The sequence below is a fragment of the Capra hircus genome, chromosome 7 (assembly GCF_001704415.2).
Source record: "Capra hircus breed San Clemente chromosome 7, ASM170441v1, whole genome shotgun sequence".
Taxonomy (NCBI): domain Eukaryota; kingdom Metazoa; phylum Chordata; class Mammalia; order Artiodactyla; family Bovidae; genus Capra; species Capra hircus.
In genome coordinates, this window is record NC_030814.1 from 66,277,272 (window position 1) to 66,293,091 (window position 15,820).

General features: G+C 59.1%; 1 protein-coding gene across 1 annotated transcript; it reads left to right on the plus strand.

Annotated features, from left to right (window-relative positions):
* ABHD17A (abhydrolase domain containing 17A) lies at positions 278-8,577 on the plus strand. The gene is made up of 5 exons (XM_018050408.1): positions 278-409; positions 3,854-4,390; positions 5,376-5,570; positions 7,796-7,975; positions 8,101-8,577. The coding sequence occupies exons 2-5, from the start codon at positions 4,059-4,061 to the stop codon at positions 8,324-8,326; spliced, it is 933 nt and encodes a 310-aa protein (XP_017905897.1). The 5' UTR covers positions 278-409; positions 3,854-4,058; the 3' UTR covers positions 8,327-8,577.

The window sequence follows — 15,820 nt, forward strand, 5'->3', positions numbered from 1 at the left end:
TTTGATGCCAGAAGAGTCTCTCACTAGAGTCCTAGCCCTGGAATGAGAGAAAGATTAAGCGAACGGTTACGAGTCTCCACTCCCAGAAACCTTGATTGGAACCTGAAGCTCGGCCCCTGCCCACCCAATAGCCCCGCCCACCAAAATTCCCCGCCCATCACGAAAGTTAACCCCGCCCCCGGACGCTAGCCGCGCCCGCTCCCGGTCCTTGTCCCCGGCCCCTCCGGCTCCCCACGCACACCTGCACGTCACTTCCGGGGCGGCCGCGGGAGTGAGGCTCACTTCCGCCCGCGGGGGAGCGGCGGCGGTGGCGGCGCAGGAGACCGGTCCGGGGCGCCGAGGGATTGACGGGCGGGCGGCCGGGAGCCATGGAGCGCGGCCCCGGGGCCGGGGGGCGCAGGCCGCGGCGGTGAGTGTGAAGCAGGGGCTGGCGTGGCGGCTCTGAGTGCCTCCCGCTGTCTGTGCCTCCCGCGGCCGTTTGGAGAGCCGGGCCGGGCCGCGAGGCTGGGGCAATCCGGCCGGACGTCCCTGAGACCCCGCACTCCCGGGGCGGCCGCGGTCCCGGGTGGAGGACCACTGATCAGGGCCCGGTACCGCGGAACAGCGTCTCCGACTCTGGCAGAGCTCCGTCCGCAGTCCATTCAGTCCTCCGACGTGGGATATGCGCTCACCCTCCCGGGGACGCGGCCCCGCCTTCGTGGAGTGCGCTGTCCGAGCAGCGGACTCTGACCCCCGGCCCGGAACAGATGCCCCAGCCTGACACCCTTTCCCGCCACAGCAGCCGGAGCCTAGCCTTGCTTCCTAAACGTTTCCAAGACACCTTTGCCCTTTCGCGGGCGTCCTGCGTCCGGCTTGGACACCTGGGCAGGCTTCCCAGCCTCTGTTCCAGTCCCATCTGCAGGCTGCTATCAGGGCACCATCCACAGGCCCTAACCCATGGGCTCCACCCCAGACCCCCACTCCTTAAGCTCCCCGTTTCCCCCAGGATGAATTTCCCTCAAATTCTACAGCAGGATTCATGGGCGAGGCCTGACCCAGCTCTCTCCAGGACCCCCCTGCTCACTGTTGCTCCCAGTGTCTGTCTAGTCCAGGACCCCTAGTTCCTGGAACCCTCTATCACCTCTGGGGTTTGACTATCCTCTCCCCACTGTCCTGGTCGCTGTCACCAGGCACTTTGCAGGCGCCTTTCAGACTGACTGGGAGAGGTGCGGTCACAGTTGTCCATATTTAGGTCGTCTTGGAGAATTGTAACTGCCTGGCTCCTTGTTGATCCTCATGATACCAGCAGCCCACACTGGGCCTGGCAGCGGGGTACCGGATATGTGCTTGTGGACAGAATCTCTGGGCTCTGAGTGCTGGGAGTGCCTGCCCAGTGAGTGAGGCATCTAGGTGTGCTCTGCAGTTTGAGAGCCGGCACTCTCATTGATATCTGGCACCCTCATTGATATCCGTGTAAGACTGTGGGAGGTCCCAGGTCTGGGAGGGCTGAGAAGAGACTGTACCCGCTCTCTGTCAGGCATGGCAGACTGTAGAGACCCCCTTTCCCCCAGGTCCTTTGTCTGTTCATTCAGCCATTGTTGATTGAGTGAGAACTGGTGGTGGTCCTGCCCTCATGGACTTTCTCTTTGGTTGGAGGTGGGGGGGGGGTCGGTGAAAGCTGAATTTATACATACAAGCTGTGGAGTCAGATCTGGAGCCTAGAGCCTCTGGGGAAGGGACTAATCTGTTTGGAAGGGCGCTGGGAGATGTGAAGGGTGGATGGGACAAGGAGCCCAGGCTGTGCGATTAGGGGAACTGATGGGGCTGCAACTCTGAGGCAGGAGAGGACAGTATGGTTCATCTGGGGAAAGTGGGTTAGTGATGAGCAAGGGAGGCTGGAGAGGTCGGCCACAGCAGACAGTGGTGAGGGATTTGATCTCCATCATAAAAATAGTGGGACCCCTGGAACAGCCCAGTGGCTGGTAGGTTTGTGTTGTGAAAAGATCTTTTGGCTGGAGAGGGCAGAACAGCGTGGAACAGGGTGGCGGTGGTCAACGGTAGCGGGGAACCAGCGAAGAAGACGACTGTGTGTGCCCCAGGTGGTCGTGGGAGGGAGAGAGGCAGTCAGTAAGCCCTGTGATGGGCTGGTCTTGAGGGTGCAGGGAGGTGTCAAGGATGGCATCCTTGTTTCTGGCTTGGTCAGCGGGCCCTTGTCCATCTTGGGGTGCTTGTTCATCCTCAGGTCTCCAGGGGCCTCCTACCTGCCCACTGGCTCTCAGCCAGGCCTCCCTCTCAAAACCAGCCTCACCTTGCTGCCCAAACTCCAGACCTGCCATGCCATCAAAGCACCAATGGAATGTCAACCTGTTGGGGCCTGGAATCTCTGAGAATATGTTGGAGCAGCCTCAGTTTGATTGACACTCTGGGGGGTGTGTCCTGGGCATGGTGGGGTGTTGAGCAGCATCCCTGGGTTCCACCCACTCAGTGCCAATAGTAACCCCCCCAAGTCATGACAACCATAGATGTCTCTCCAGTGGTTGGCCCATGTCCCCAGAGGATAAATTTGCCTTTGTCTGAGAACCAATGTGATAGACTCTCCCTTCTGAACATACTTGCACGTAACACAAGTATCCCACCTGGGAGTCTGGGGGTCTTCTGGAGGCCATCTGTGTCCCTGCCTCCCTCTCCCACACCCCTCCATGTGCCCCAAGTGACTGTGAGATGTAGCTTTCTGCAGCCCCTAGTCTCAGATCACAGGTCTGCAGGGGGCAGGTGTGTTTCTGGGCCTTGGACTGCACCAACCTGCTCTGCATCCATGTGGCCCGGGCCCAGCGATTTTCAAATGCTGTGGCCGGGAAACAGAATAGGCTCAGGTGCTCTGCTGCCAACAGTGAGCTGTGAACATGTGTCCCTTCCTCGTTCCAGGCTGTAAGGACAACGTAGTAAGTGAGTAGGTTTTTCTCAGACCTCTGTATTTTCTTCCAGCCTCTCTGTTGGCAGCTCCGTGCATATTGAGTGTAGCTGCTTTAGCAGCTCAGCTGTAGTCTGCTCGAGATCGCGTTCAGGACATTCTGTGCCTGTCCTGAGCCCTGCCTGTCCCATCTCTTTCCCCTCATCCCATTTACTCTCTTTGTGACCTGTGTGGTGTCTGTACTGATGGAAGTGTAAACTGAGGCCCAGAGAGGCTAAGTGACTTCCCCGAGGCCACAGACCCCTAAGTTGGCGGAGCAGGGGAAGGTGCCCCACGCTCCTGTGGACCCCAGCCCCCACTGGGGCCTGGCCCCAAGCACAGGAGAGAGCCATTGTCCCGGCTCCTTGGGCCTTCCCAGCCTGGAGATGTATCCTGCTTTTGTTCCCAGAGCCTTTGTTTGTTGTATTTCCTCTGCCTGGACTCCTGTCTCCGGACATCGCAGGCCCTGGGAGCATGCTCACGGGTCCCTGTGGTCAGCAGTCGGTCCTTCCTCGGCTGAGCTGTGTCACCTGGGGGTGACAGATGGGAGGGGGTGGAGAGTCTGGGCCAGCTATGTGGACAGAGGTCTGGGGGTACTGGTCTCCCTGGACCTGGGGCAGGGGCAGTATTGGGGAGAGTTGGGTAGCCAGGGTGCTGATCACCTAGCACAGCCTGCAGGCAGAGGCTGGACTGATGAATGGGGTTAAATGGCAAGAGTCACCTGCAGGCTGAGGAAGTGTGGTAGCAGGCAGGGGGCTGGTTGCGTCCCACCAGGGTCACTTGGGAGGCCTTGGTGCCCCAGGGAGGGCAGGCCAGGCCATGGGGCGGTGGGTGGAGCTGTGGAGATTGGGCGGAGGGGAAAGCCCAGGGCTTGGGACCCGTGGGAACCCCAGGAGAACCCCACATCATGCTGTCCCCCTACAGGCTTTCCTTCTGTGCCACATGGACACGCGAGGCTGCGAGGCTCCTGAGGGCTCAGCTTGGACCGCGATGGGGCTGTGCCACGGCCTCCTAACGGGGCTTTTGTCTGGGGCAGTGGCCGGGGGTCGCCCTGTCCCCTGCCTGTGTCTCCGAGCACCCCCAGCCCTCCCCTGCCGGGTGAGGCCCGCCCCGGCACCCGGCCCCCGCCATGAACGGCCTGTCAGTGACCGAGCTTTGCTGCCTCTTCTGTTGCCCGCCCTGCCCCGGCCGCATTGCCGCTAAGCTCGCCTTCCTGCCTCCGGAGCCCACCTACTCGCTGGTGCCTGAGCCTGAGCCCGGGCCTGGTGGGGCCGGGGCTGCCCCCTCAGGGAACCTGCGGGCCTTGGCTGGCACCCCTGGGCGCTGGAAACTCCATCTGATGGAGCGCGCCGACTTCCAGTACAGCCAGCGTGAGCTGGACACCATCGAGGTCTTCTTGACCAAGAGCAGCCGGGGCAACCGCATCTCCTGCATGTACGTGCGCTGTGTGCCTGGTGCCAGGTGAGCCGCGCAGACACGACCCCTATGGTGGAGGGGCCAGCTGGGATGGGGGCCCCAGATATGCTCTGTTCACAGCCTCTCATTGTGGCGCATGGAGACCACCAGAGGGCCAGAGCCAGCGAAAGCCCATTTGGATGGGCGGGTGTCCCGGAGATTCTTCTTGCCAAGGAGCAGCAGATGAGATCTGCCCATGGCCACCGAGAAACTGCTTGGGGTCCTTCCACGTGCAGCCTTTTGGGGGCCCTCTCTGGGAGCCTCCTGCCTTTGGGTCTCAGTGTTCACATGCCCTGGGTCAGTTTCTTGGGCCCTGAGTGCCCAGTGAGGCCTCGGCACCCGCTTTCGGGTGGTTGCCCTGAGACCAGGCTGGCAACTGCGGCCAGGTCTGACTCCCTGAGCCCCAGGGTGGCACAGAGGTGGGGCCTTCCAACTGCTTCTGCCAGCAGAGGAGGCCAGGTCCAAAGGGCAGGCTTTTACCTCTTGGCTGGGCTGAGCTGGGGCCCAGTGGTGCTGGAGGAAGAAGATTCTAGGAGCCTGTCAACCAGGATCCAGACTGGTCAGACTGCCTGGAAGGGCCGCGTGGGACCCTGGGCAGAGATTAGGGCCCTTGTTCTTTCCCGTGGAGAGGGAAGAGCTGCCCCGCAGTGAACAGGATGTGGCCCTCCTCCCTGTGGTCGGAGCCCCGCAGTCTCATCCTCCAGGAAGGTTCAGAGCATCAGGGAGATGAACCACCATCTTTAAGCTCTCAGAGTCTCTCCATCAAGAATGATTCCGGGGGGAGGCAGCTACCACCCAGGGCCATTGATGTGAAGGTCACTGTGGCTTCTTGGGCTCACACTGGGTGGTCCCCTGGATGATGGGAGCCTGAGGTTTCACTGTCTATTCTGGCCTAAGTCCCACTGAGTAGAACCAATCCTCTGTTCCTTTTGTAAGGGCGCCAGCCCCCTCCTTCCATCACCCTCTAACTTGTGCTTCCTCGCCTCACCAGGTACACAGTTCTCTTCTCACACGGCAACGCAGTGGACCTGGGCCAGATGAGCAGCTTCTACATCGGCTTAGGCACACGCATCAACTGCAACATCTTCTCCTACGACTACTCTGGTTACGGCGTGAGCTCCGGCAAACCCTCTGAGAAGAACCTGTACGCTGACATTGACGCTGCCTGGCAGGCCCTGCGCACCAGGTGAGCCCAGGCTGCAAGGAGGGGCAGGGGTGCGCGTCTCCTCCCAGGTGACTGGACCCTGTGGGAAGAAGCCCAGGTGGGGGGCTGCAGGGTGAAGCCTGACCCGAGTTCTGTCTCCTTGATGTGCAAGGAGGCTGGATGGGGCCCCTCCGCCCTCCTTGGAGTGATCTCCTGGGAGCCACAGTCTGGGAGGGGCAGGGACAGGGCCTGAGGTTCTCTCCATGGGAACTGAGGCTCTGCCTGGAGGGAGGAGTCAGGCAGAGGACTCAGGCCTCTCCTGGGCCTGGTACGTGGTGTGTGAGGGTGGTGTGAAAGGACTCGGAGATCCCCATGCCTAAGGGAGCACTTGAAGGGTGGGGAGGGGCCAGACCTCTTGTTGTGAAGCTTGGCTTCATTCTGGGGAGGGTCTCTGGGCCTGGAGGTGTTGTCAGACAGCTTAGTTCCCAAAACAGCCCCTGTGGGAGGTCAGCTAGCAGAGGCTGGGCCTCCCCAGGCACAGTACCCAGCACAGTTGCTGGCTTGACTCAGACAGGGTCTCTGTGGTCTTGTCTACGCCTCTGCCCCTGGAGCCCACTGCCCTTGTCATCCAGGTCCTGGCAGCCTCCTTTCACCCCATGGTTGCTCACTGAAGCCAGGTGGCTCAGTCTCAGAGCCAGCACACACAACCTGTGGCCTGGTGCCCCATGCTGCCCTGGAGGGAGCACCTGACCCCCAGCCTCCCAGAGGCTGTGCCCTCTGCCTGCCCAGGGCAGCCTGACCTCAGCCCTGCCTAGCCAACTGGTGCGACCAGCTCCTGCAGGGCCCATAGCCAGCTTGCCCTGGGGAGGCGGGGCCCTGGTTGCTGTAGTGATGCACCAGGAGTCTTTGATGCAGGCCCTGGGAGCAGGGTCCCCTGGCGCCTCTGTGGTACTGGGGACTCATGCTGGGTGGCCTGGTGCAAGTGTTCCACACACAGCTGCCTCAGCCTGTCCCCGCTGGCTGGGGGTTGCTAGCAGAATCATGCCCTGCCGCAGGGTGAGGGTTCTGAGCTCTGTCATCCATCCATCTGTCCTGCTGCCAGCATTGACCTCCAGCAACCTTGTCCCTCAGCCCCAACAACTGAGAATCATTAGGAGGGCGGGAGGCATGGGCCCAAGCAGTGGTGCAGGGCAGGGAAGGGGGCTGGAAAAGCTATGGAACCCAGCACCTGCTGCGTTTGTCTAGGTAGAGACAGCCAGGTGCAGCTGGGAGTCCTGCACGGATCTGGGTGATAGGACCGGGCTGGTGCTCAGCACAGCGGTGCTCCTGGCAAACCAGGGAGCAGACTGGGGTGGAGTGGCCAAGAGGGGTTGGCACAAGGTTGGGTGGCATCCCCAAGGCCTGGGGTTGGGGCAGAGGGCAGGGACAGGTGCTGATGACCCCTGGGTGCCCAGGGGCCCAAGTGCCCTGGCCACTTGGAAGAGGGGCACCCCCTTTGAGATCGCAGCTGGGGATGTGTGGAGGGAAGGCCATGGAGACCTCCTATACCGGGAGGGTGGTGAGTGGGTCCTTGAGTGGTCAGGAAAGAACTGCGCTGAGGTGGTGCTCCGGGAGGTCTGTGTGGAGTAGGGGGGAAAGGGGCATAGGACCTGACCACTGTGTAGGAAAGATGCCCAAGGAAGGAGGTAGTAACCACTCATTCCCCTCAGGGCCACTGTCCTGCTCACCCACATTTTACTAAGCACCTGAGGGGCTGCATACTGGCTGAGATAACTGGGCAGGACTGTCTTCATTCCCCAAGGCCAAGGGAGTGGGTGAGGGTGACTGGAAGACACACCCCCTTGCAATGGGACCAGGAAGGGTTGTCAAATTCCAAACTGCATCAGCAGGAAGGCCCCAAGCAGGTTCTGCATGTGGCCCTGGTCTAGTGTGTGTATGGGTCGGGAAGGTCCGGTGACCAGAGAAGCAGAAGCGCCAGGGACCTCCCCTCCGGGAACCACAGCGCTGGTAGGGCCTTCACAGGTGTACTGCCCAGGTGTGACCAAGTAGATACTATCGAAACTGAGGCTCTGGGCTGTGGGCAATCAGTTCTCCTCACACCTGGGGATCCTGCCTCCCCTGCTGAGCCAGCCCCCTCGGTGCTGGCAGGTAGGGGAGGGTCCCAGGTCCCTATCATATTTCCTGGAGCCTGCGCAGAGAATGGAGGGCAGGCAGTGGGAGGGGTGTGTGAGTTGCTTCGCTGCTGATCCTGCCCCTACCGCTGCCAGGTACGGCATCAGCCCGGACAGCATAGTTCTGTACGGGCAGAGCATCGGCACGGTGCCCACGGTGGACCTGGCCTCGCGCTACGAGTGCGCCGCTGTGGTGCTGCACTCGCCGCTCACCTCGGGCATGCGCGTCGCCTTCCCCGACACCAAGAAGACCTACTGCTTTGACGCGTTCCCCAAGTGAGCGCGGGGCGGGCGGGGCGGGGCGGGGCGGGGCGGGGCGGGCGGGGCGGGGCGGGGCGGGGACTGGGGGCCGGGACCTTGGAGGGGCAGGGCGCGGAGGCCTAATATGCCCCGCCCCACAGCATCGAGAAGGTGTCCAAGATCACGTCGCCGGTGCTCATCATCCACGGCACGGAGGACGAGGTGATCGACTTCTCTCACGGGCTGGCCCTCTACGAGCGCTGCCCCAAGGCCGTGGAGCCTCTGTGGGTGGAGGGCGCCGGGCACAACGACATCGAGCTCTACAGCCAGTATCTGGAGCGCCTGCGCCGCTTCATCTCCCAGGAGCTGCCCAGCCAGCGCGCCTAGCCTAGTGGCCGGCCCGAGCCGCGCCGGGACCTCAGCAATAAGGCGGCGCCCGGACCCTGCCCCGGCCCCGGGGGCTGCATGTGAACCCCCGGGCGCCCCACGCCCTAGAGGCAGCCGGCCGGCAGGGGTCGGGACCTGCCCCGGCCCCTGAGCCGTGGACAATGTACGGGTGACGGAGCTATGCGCACCTTTCCTTTTGGAAGCAAAACGAAGGAAAAACGTGAAAACAAATTAAAGATTTAAAATTTTAAGCTTCCTTTTCCTTTCTTGGCTTGTGCGTGCTCTCCATGGGGCTCAGCGAGCCCAAGACGGGGGGACCAGGCTTTGTCCCCAGCCCTCCAGAGGAGTTCACAACTGCAGATGCCAGGTCAGAGTTCCGGTCCTTGAGGCTGTCGGTTGCCTAGGTGGTGATGGAGGGGCGACAGCATTCGAATCTAGGACCCTGCGTGCTCTGAGGGCACGCCTGGGGAGGATGGTTGGCTCCCTATCCGCAAGACAACCCTGGGGGTGGAAGTGGCCGCCGCGGGTTTAGGCTCGGACGGCTTTGGACCCTCAGCGAGACAGGTACCCTTCCGTACCCGTGTGGTAGACATCGCAGGGTTAGGGTTAGCTCCCCCTGCGCAGAGGACCAAGAAGAGTCTTGCACGCTTGCGTCCAGTGGAGGGCAGTGGTAGGTCCGAGGTTCCATCTGGCCTCCCCAGGAATGGGGTCACGAGGAACACTCCTGCAGCACACCTCTGGACCTTGGTCTGAGCTCAGTACTCCGCGGGGGATGCCCTTAAAGAGAGGGACGGACTAGGTCTTCCGGGACCCTGGCAGAACGCCCGGCTCACCACCGCCCCCCGAGTGCCCCGTGCGACCTCTAAGGGCGGCGCTCTAGAACTCGGAAGGCTTCAGAGACGGGCGACCTGTTTCCACGCCGAAGTCGGGCCGCAGCTCCTTGTGCCCGACAGCAGGCAGTGGCGAGGCCGGGAGCCACCGCTGCTTCCTCCTCATCCCCTCGGGGTCCTTGGCCCCTTTAAAGAAGGGGGCGGTGTCTCGGCCTTGGGGGGGGTGGGTGACGCCGAAGGGGGCGGCCGAGCGGAAGCGGAAGTGGGGTGGCGCGCGCTTGGCTGCGGTGGCAGGCGTGGAGGCCACGGCGTGGCCGGTAAGTGGCGGCGGCCAGGCAGCCGGTCCCGCCCTTGCCGCCGTCCCGGCCGTGGGGCTGCGCCCAGCGGGCTGGCCGACGCCGGCAGGTGTGTGTCAGCGCTTTCTGTGGGTCTCAACAGGGCTTCGCGCCTGGGGTGCTGGGAGAGCCGAGAGTGGCCCCGGGCACGCGAGATCGGCCCGGCGGGAGCCCTGGTCCTGCGGTCCCCGACCGAGGACGGTGCCCAGGCTTCTCCCTCCCGAGTCCCCAAGCCCTCCTGCTGGGAATCTAGCTTCCCGTTTGATAATCCAGGATGTCTGGGAGCAAAACTGAGCGTGGCTGTGTACTCCCGGGAGCAGAGAGCCTCCTTTGTACTGGCTGGTCCTGGTGACCGAAGTAGCCCGGTCTTTACCAATCCCTCCCAGCACGTCCGATTCTTCGGCCGTCAGCTGCAGTATTCCTTCCGCAAGCCCCTACCCTGATCCTCCTGCCTTGTGCTGCCACTGACCGCCGCTGCTACCCCTGTCAGAGCCTGCCTGCTTTTCACCCCATCAGAAAGCAAGTTCCCCGAGGGCTGGGGCTCCGCGGTGCAGCAAGTCCAAAGCGATGGCTTAGGATTGAACAGAAATGTTTTCAGGCACAGAGTAAAAACTTCAGAGTATGAGAGTGTTGGGTGATAACTCACTGCTCTTCCCACCCCTGGCTTCCAGTGTTGCCGTCCACGCCGGCACAGACAAGCAGTTTCTTAGGTGTCAACAGAGAAAGTGCATGTGTAGCCAAAGAGTTTATACAGTAGTGTAATCCTGTTATCATCGTGGCTTGGAGAATGTTCAGTTACCCCTACACAGATTGGATTCAGTCCTTCTAATGGCTGCACTATATTTTATTAGCACTGTAATTTGTTATTCCTGTTACTTTTTGGTTGAAAATTTTTTTCCCCCAAGTCTGTAACAGGCATTGCTAGGTCCAGTATCCTCATACACTTCTCTTCCTAAGTACCGGTATTCCTGGAAACTGAATTCCTTACTGCAGAAGGGCTTTCCATAGATCTGTAAATGGGCATATGATCTCTGAAAATAGTATTTCATTGTAGCTTCATTTGTGTTTCCTAGAAATATAATCAAACATGTCAGTGCTTCTGTCAGACTTATATTTTTTATGTTGATCATTCCTATCACTAATATGGTCATTTTGAAACTGGAAACTATTTTAAACAGTAGCTATTTAAAAGCCATTTGTATTCCACATTCTTTGTCCATTTTTCTATTGGGTTCTTGGCGTTACTGTTTTCTAGGAACAAATTTAAGAAAATTATCCCACTGTGAAGAAAAAAAAGTATTTTTTCCAACTTGTTATTGGGTTTGACTTGGATTGTATGTAGATTTTTTTGTGTTTATTAATTTTATTTTTGCCAGGCATTTAAAATCATTATCAGTCATTAATTTATCAATTATGGCTTCTGTATTTCAAATTATGCTCAGAGATAGCTTCCCTACTCCAAGATTATAAAACATTTTGACGTTTTCTTCTGTAATTTGTTTTTTAAATATGTGTTTAAATTTTTTATCTAATTCTACAACCGAATTCTAGGAAGCAGATAGAAATCCAAACTGCTTTTCCCCAAATCGTTTGTCCCCAATTCCATTTCCCCAAAAAGCCATTCTTTGCCGACTAAAGCCCACCTTTTAGCCTTGACCACAGGAAAACGCTCCGTGCCTGGGGGTCTGTTTCTAGACCCTATCATCCCAGCTAGCCTGAAGCCGGCTGACTTCTCTACTGGGTGTCCAGAGGCCCCGTCTCCCCTCAGGAAAGTCAAGAGAAAACTGTCTTAAGAAGTAGTTGATGGCTTGCACGCCTTTTGGGTAATGCTAGTTCTGTTAGAAAGGGTTCTGAAAACTTAAGACTTTAGGGACTCCCCTGCACCCCAGTGCTGACCTTGCTTGAGGCAGCAGTTTTTGTCAGGAGCCCCACACCCCTGCTTTTACCACCACCCCCCTCCCCTACATGCCTGCCCAGTGAACAGAAGGGATAAGCTAAGGCCAAGGGCTCCTCAAGCTGGCCTGGCCTCTGGGCTCTGCCCTTCTGCAGTGGGTGCCTCTCAGGGGCTCAGTTTGTGGCCTCTGGGGAATGATAAAGGGGCTTCGATGGGAGGGATGCCAGTGGTACTTTCCGGGATGCTCCCCTCTTCCTTTCAGTTGGTACATCCCATGGGCCAGGCCGCCTGGGACAGGGGCCAACTTTCAGTTCTCCATTTTGTGGATTTCCCAGGACACATATATTCACAAGTGGCAGCGTTCTCCCCCTGCTTAGCAGGCGTCACAGCTCCCCAGAACCTCAGGTCCTCCCCTCAACACCTGGCCTGCCACACCTCACCTGACACCTGGCTTCTGAGTCCCAGAAGCAGGTTTCTGGCTCTCTGTTAGCTCCTGGGTACGCCCTGACACCCAGAGACCCCAGGGGATACAGCCTGCCTGGGGGCTGTGGGGTTCTCGAGGGTGGGATCTGGGTTGTGCACAGGCCCCTCTCCCTGAGGAGCCCCTACTGGACTTCCAGTGGGCCTTGGAGTCCCAGCCCCCAAGGGCCAACCATCCATCTTCCCTTCCCTTCCTCTGGTGACCCTGCTTCACTGACCACCCATCAGTCAGACTGAGCTGGTGGGACCCACCCTTCTGGTTCTCCATGTGAACTGAGGGCCTCAGAAGTTTCAGAAGAGTTGGAGGGAGTTAAGTGTCCTTGGCCCCTGGTAGCTATGGTTGATAAGCAGAGGCCTCGGGGAGGGTGCCACCTCTCAAGGCCCCCTGCACCCCCATCTCAGGCCTGAGTGTTCCCCCAGGCAGGCACTTGTCTGTTTGATTCATGGTCAGGGTGCAGGGCCAGCCTGTTAACCGTGGAATTCCGTGAGGTGGGGGTGCCAGACTAACGTTGGGGTCCCCCTTAAGTTTTGAAGCTCCTGCCGTGTGACAAGGGAATCTTCATGTCAACAATACTGGGCTGCTGTCCCCACCTTGGGGGAGATGGCTCAGGCCAAGCTGCCCAGAGAAGCAGCCCCAGGGCTCAGGCCTAGACTCTGCTGCTCAGACAGTCTCGAGCTACGTCTGTGTCCACAGCACTTGCTGGCGAGGTGGACAGACCTGGCTGCTGTCATGGTCACAGCTGGGAGGAGCTGGGCTGGGTGTTCTCCAAAGCCTAGCAGAGTGCCACCCGACCTGCCGCGTTATAGAAGAGGGCTGGTCACCTCCAGCAGAAGGTCACGGGGAGGCCAGACCCACAGGTGACCCCCATTGCAACTGCACATCTGAAAGGCACTCTGGGAGTGGATGCTTTTCAGGGAGGGTCCTGGGCCAGCAAAGAGTGGGGGATGAGAAGGAGCCCTGATCCTGCAGGCCAGATCCTATTCCCTCCTGCCTCCTAGAGAAGGTATATGGGGGCCCTGGGTCTCTCCCTGCAGCCTCCCATGGGGGAAGACAGCCACATGCCCAATGCCTGCCTAGGCCTGGCCAGGGGCCCACTGCACCTCCTCCTTTGTGTGACGACCCCCTGGACTGCAGTGAATAATCTGACACGTTAGAAATAAACACGGATGGGTTACAGGCAAGGCAAAATGGGCATGAATCCTAAAAACACTCATCAAAGTACAGCAACCTCATCTCCAGGAGGGATGGGGGCTTTGGTCCTTTGAGAGCCACAAGAAGAACCCACATGGAGAGGCTGAAGTTCACACCCACACACACCTGGTGCCAGGCAGGTGGCAGAAATGGGTGCATCTGCCTGCCCAGTGTGCCGCTCTGAGAAGATGGACCCCCCACCCCTACTCCCTGCCATGTCCCCTTGCTTTTCTTGTGTCTCCTGGCCCCTGCAGAGGTGACCACTGTGGACAGGCTGGCAGAGGCCACTGCACCAACAGGCTGCTGAGACAGGTGGAAACACCAAGAGTTCACAGCGTGAGGGGGCACGTGACTTCCAGTGAGCTGGAGCTCATGGCTGACCCTGTCCCCCTGTCCGTGTCCTGGGCCCCCATGGTCACATGCTCCGTGATGCAGTGACCAACACTCAAAAGTTCATCTGTCCATTCTCCTTTTCTCCCATTACAACAGTGCAGCCATACACAGACATACTTGTTTCCTTAAGAATATTTCTTGGGGGACCCTCTTGCTGGTCCAGTGTTAGGCATGGGTTTGATCCCTGGTTGATGAATTAAGATCCCACATGCTGTGGGGTACAGCCAAAAATCAAAACAAAAACAAAATGGAAGTAATAGATACACATGGATTATAAAAAAGTTGAACTATAGAGAAAGTACTATTAAAAAGACTTGGGTGGGAGGAAGACCCAAGAGGGAGGGGATATGTGTATACATATGGCTGATTCACTTCCTTATACAGCGGAAACTAACACAACATTGTAAAGCAACTGTACCCTAATTAAAAAAAAAAAGTAAAGACCTCACTGTTTTAAAAAAAGAAACTATGGCCCTTCCAGCATGTCTATACATGCAGACACACACACATACACATCTGTACAACAGCCTTGATTCTGACCCAGACCTGTCAGGGACCCCCTGTATGTTGCCTTCTCCTCCGCTTCTGTAACTTCCTCTGTCTGCCACCTGTCAGCATGGTTCTGTGAGCCCCCTGGTCTGGTGAGAGACCCCTGTGAACCCCTTGGTCCCAGAAGGGAAGGCTGGAGATGGACCCATTTATAGATCAGTAAACTGAGGTCTGGAGAAAGAGGGAATGAGCATTCTGTGTCTGCCCAGACAGGACAAACGCTCTGCTCCCTCTTAGCTGTGCGTGGGCAGCCGCTCCAGGCCACTTCTGGATCCTCTCCCAGCCTTGACTTCATCATCTATGAAATGGGGCTGACAACTCTTGATGGGTAGTAGTGAGGACAGAGTGACAGAACTTAAGGTGGAAGTGAGCACACGGTCAGGAGGGGCATCAGGCTCCACGGGTCACTCACATTCCCCTGGGCCCAGGGTGTGAATAGAAACACTGCAAGTTGAGAGTGGGCCCCGCTGGGGTCTCCTGCCCACAGAGTGTCTGGTAGATGAAAACCACAGCTCCAAGACCCTGATTCTCCCTGGGAGTGGGTGCACAGTTGAGACTTGTCCAGGGCCACGGGTCTGCCAGGATGGCAGTGCTGACCACTGCTCTGACATGGTCCACCGCCGCCTTGCCCATGGGGAGAAGGCCCCCCTCAGTTACTGCCCCACCTTCCTCTGGGTGCCCCCTTGAACAGCAGGCCCCAGTGGAGCCAGCTCTGGGATATTCCCCCCGCCCCTCCACGCATCAGGTTTATGTCCCAGTTGCCTTGCCCTAGACTCTGGGCCTCTGGAGGGCAAGGCCATAGGGGGTGATGTTGCTCTGGGCCCAGTAAACACCACTGAAAGGAACTGACAAAGGGTCCCTGCCTCCTTCTTGTCCTGCTTCTTCCCCGTGTGCTGGGGTGAGCCAGGGCCCATGGGGCAGCCTGCAGAGCACTTCCTGCCTTACCTGGACCTGGGAGAGGCTGGGCTCAGGGCCTGGGGACCACCTGTGGGCTGGGGTGCTGAGGCCCTGGAGGGCTGTGGAGATGGGGGAGGGTGAATGCCTACCCAGGTGGTCCACCCTGTTTCAATTTCAAAGACATGGGAGGCGCAGGCCAGCAGGAATGGTGACGGCCAGTGCCCAGCAGGTGCTCACCTGGACAGTGGTTGTCCTGAGTGGGCTTCTCTGCTAGAGGAAGGGGCTGAGTGTCTCTGCAGCCTGAAGTCAAAGCTCCAGCAGGCCTCTCTTTCCCTCCCAGAGAGGGAGGCGCCATCAAGGATGGTCAGGCTTAAACCAGATAGACCCAAGGGACAGCGACAGGCCTGGGGACAAGGGACTGAGCCAGGGTATATAAGCCAAGGTGCGAGGGAGAGGGGGTACTGCAGATGGAGAGGGTGTGAGAATACTGCCCTGGGATGGGGGTCGGGCCCGAGTCCTCGGCTGCTGTCCAAACCCAGACCTGGGTGGGTCACTGAGAAGACTGGAACCCGTGGCGGAAGGCCCCCTGGAGGTCGCTTCGGCCACTGCATCGTCCCTTGGCCAGCCTGGGAAGGGGCGGGGGCGTGGCAGCAATGGAGGGGACCACCCTCATCGCCCCACTTCCGCCGCCTGCTGCTTCAGACCTGCGGGTTAGGCGGACCCCGGGAGTCTGCTTTCCCGCGTTACCGACGAAGTTAAACAATTTGGCCTGGACGTCCTCGGGAGCGAGGCCCCACTTTCCCTGTTCGCGCCCCAAAGCCAGCGCCAGGGAGCGAAGTTCCCGACCCCCGTATTCTGACAAGGCTGGGCCACTCCTTCTCCCCAAAGCACCCCGAACCCTGCCCGCCCTTTGTGACCCCGGTC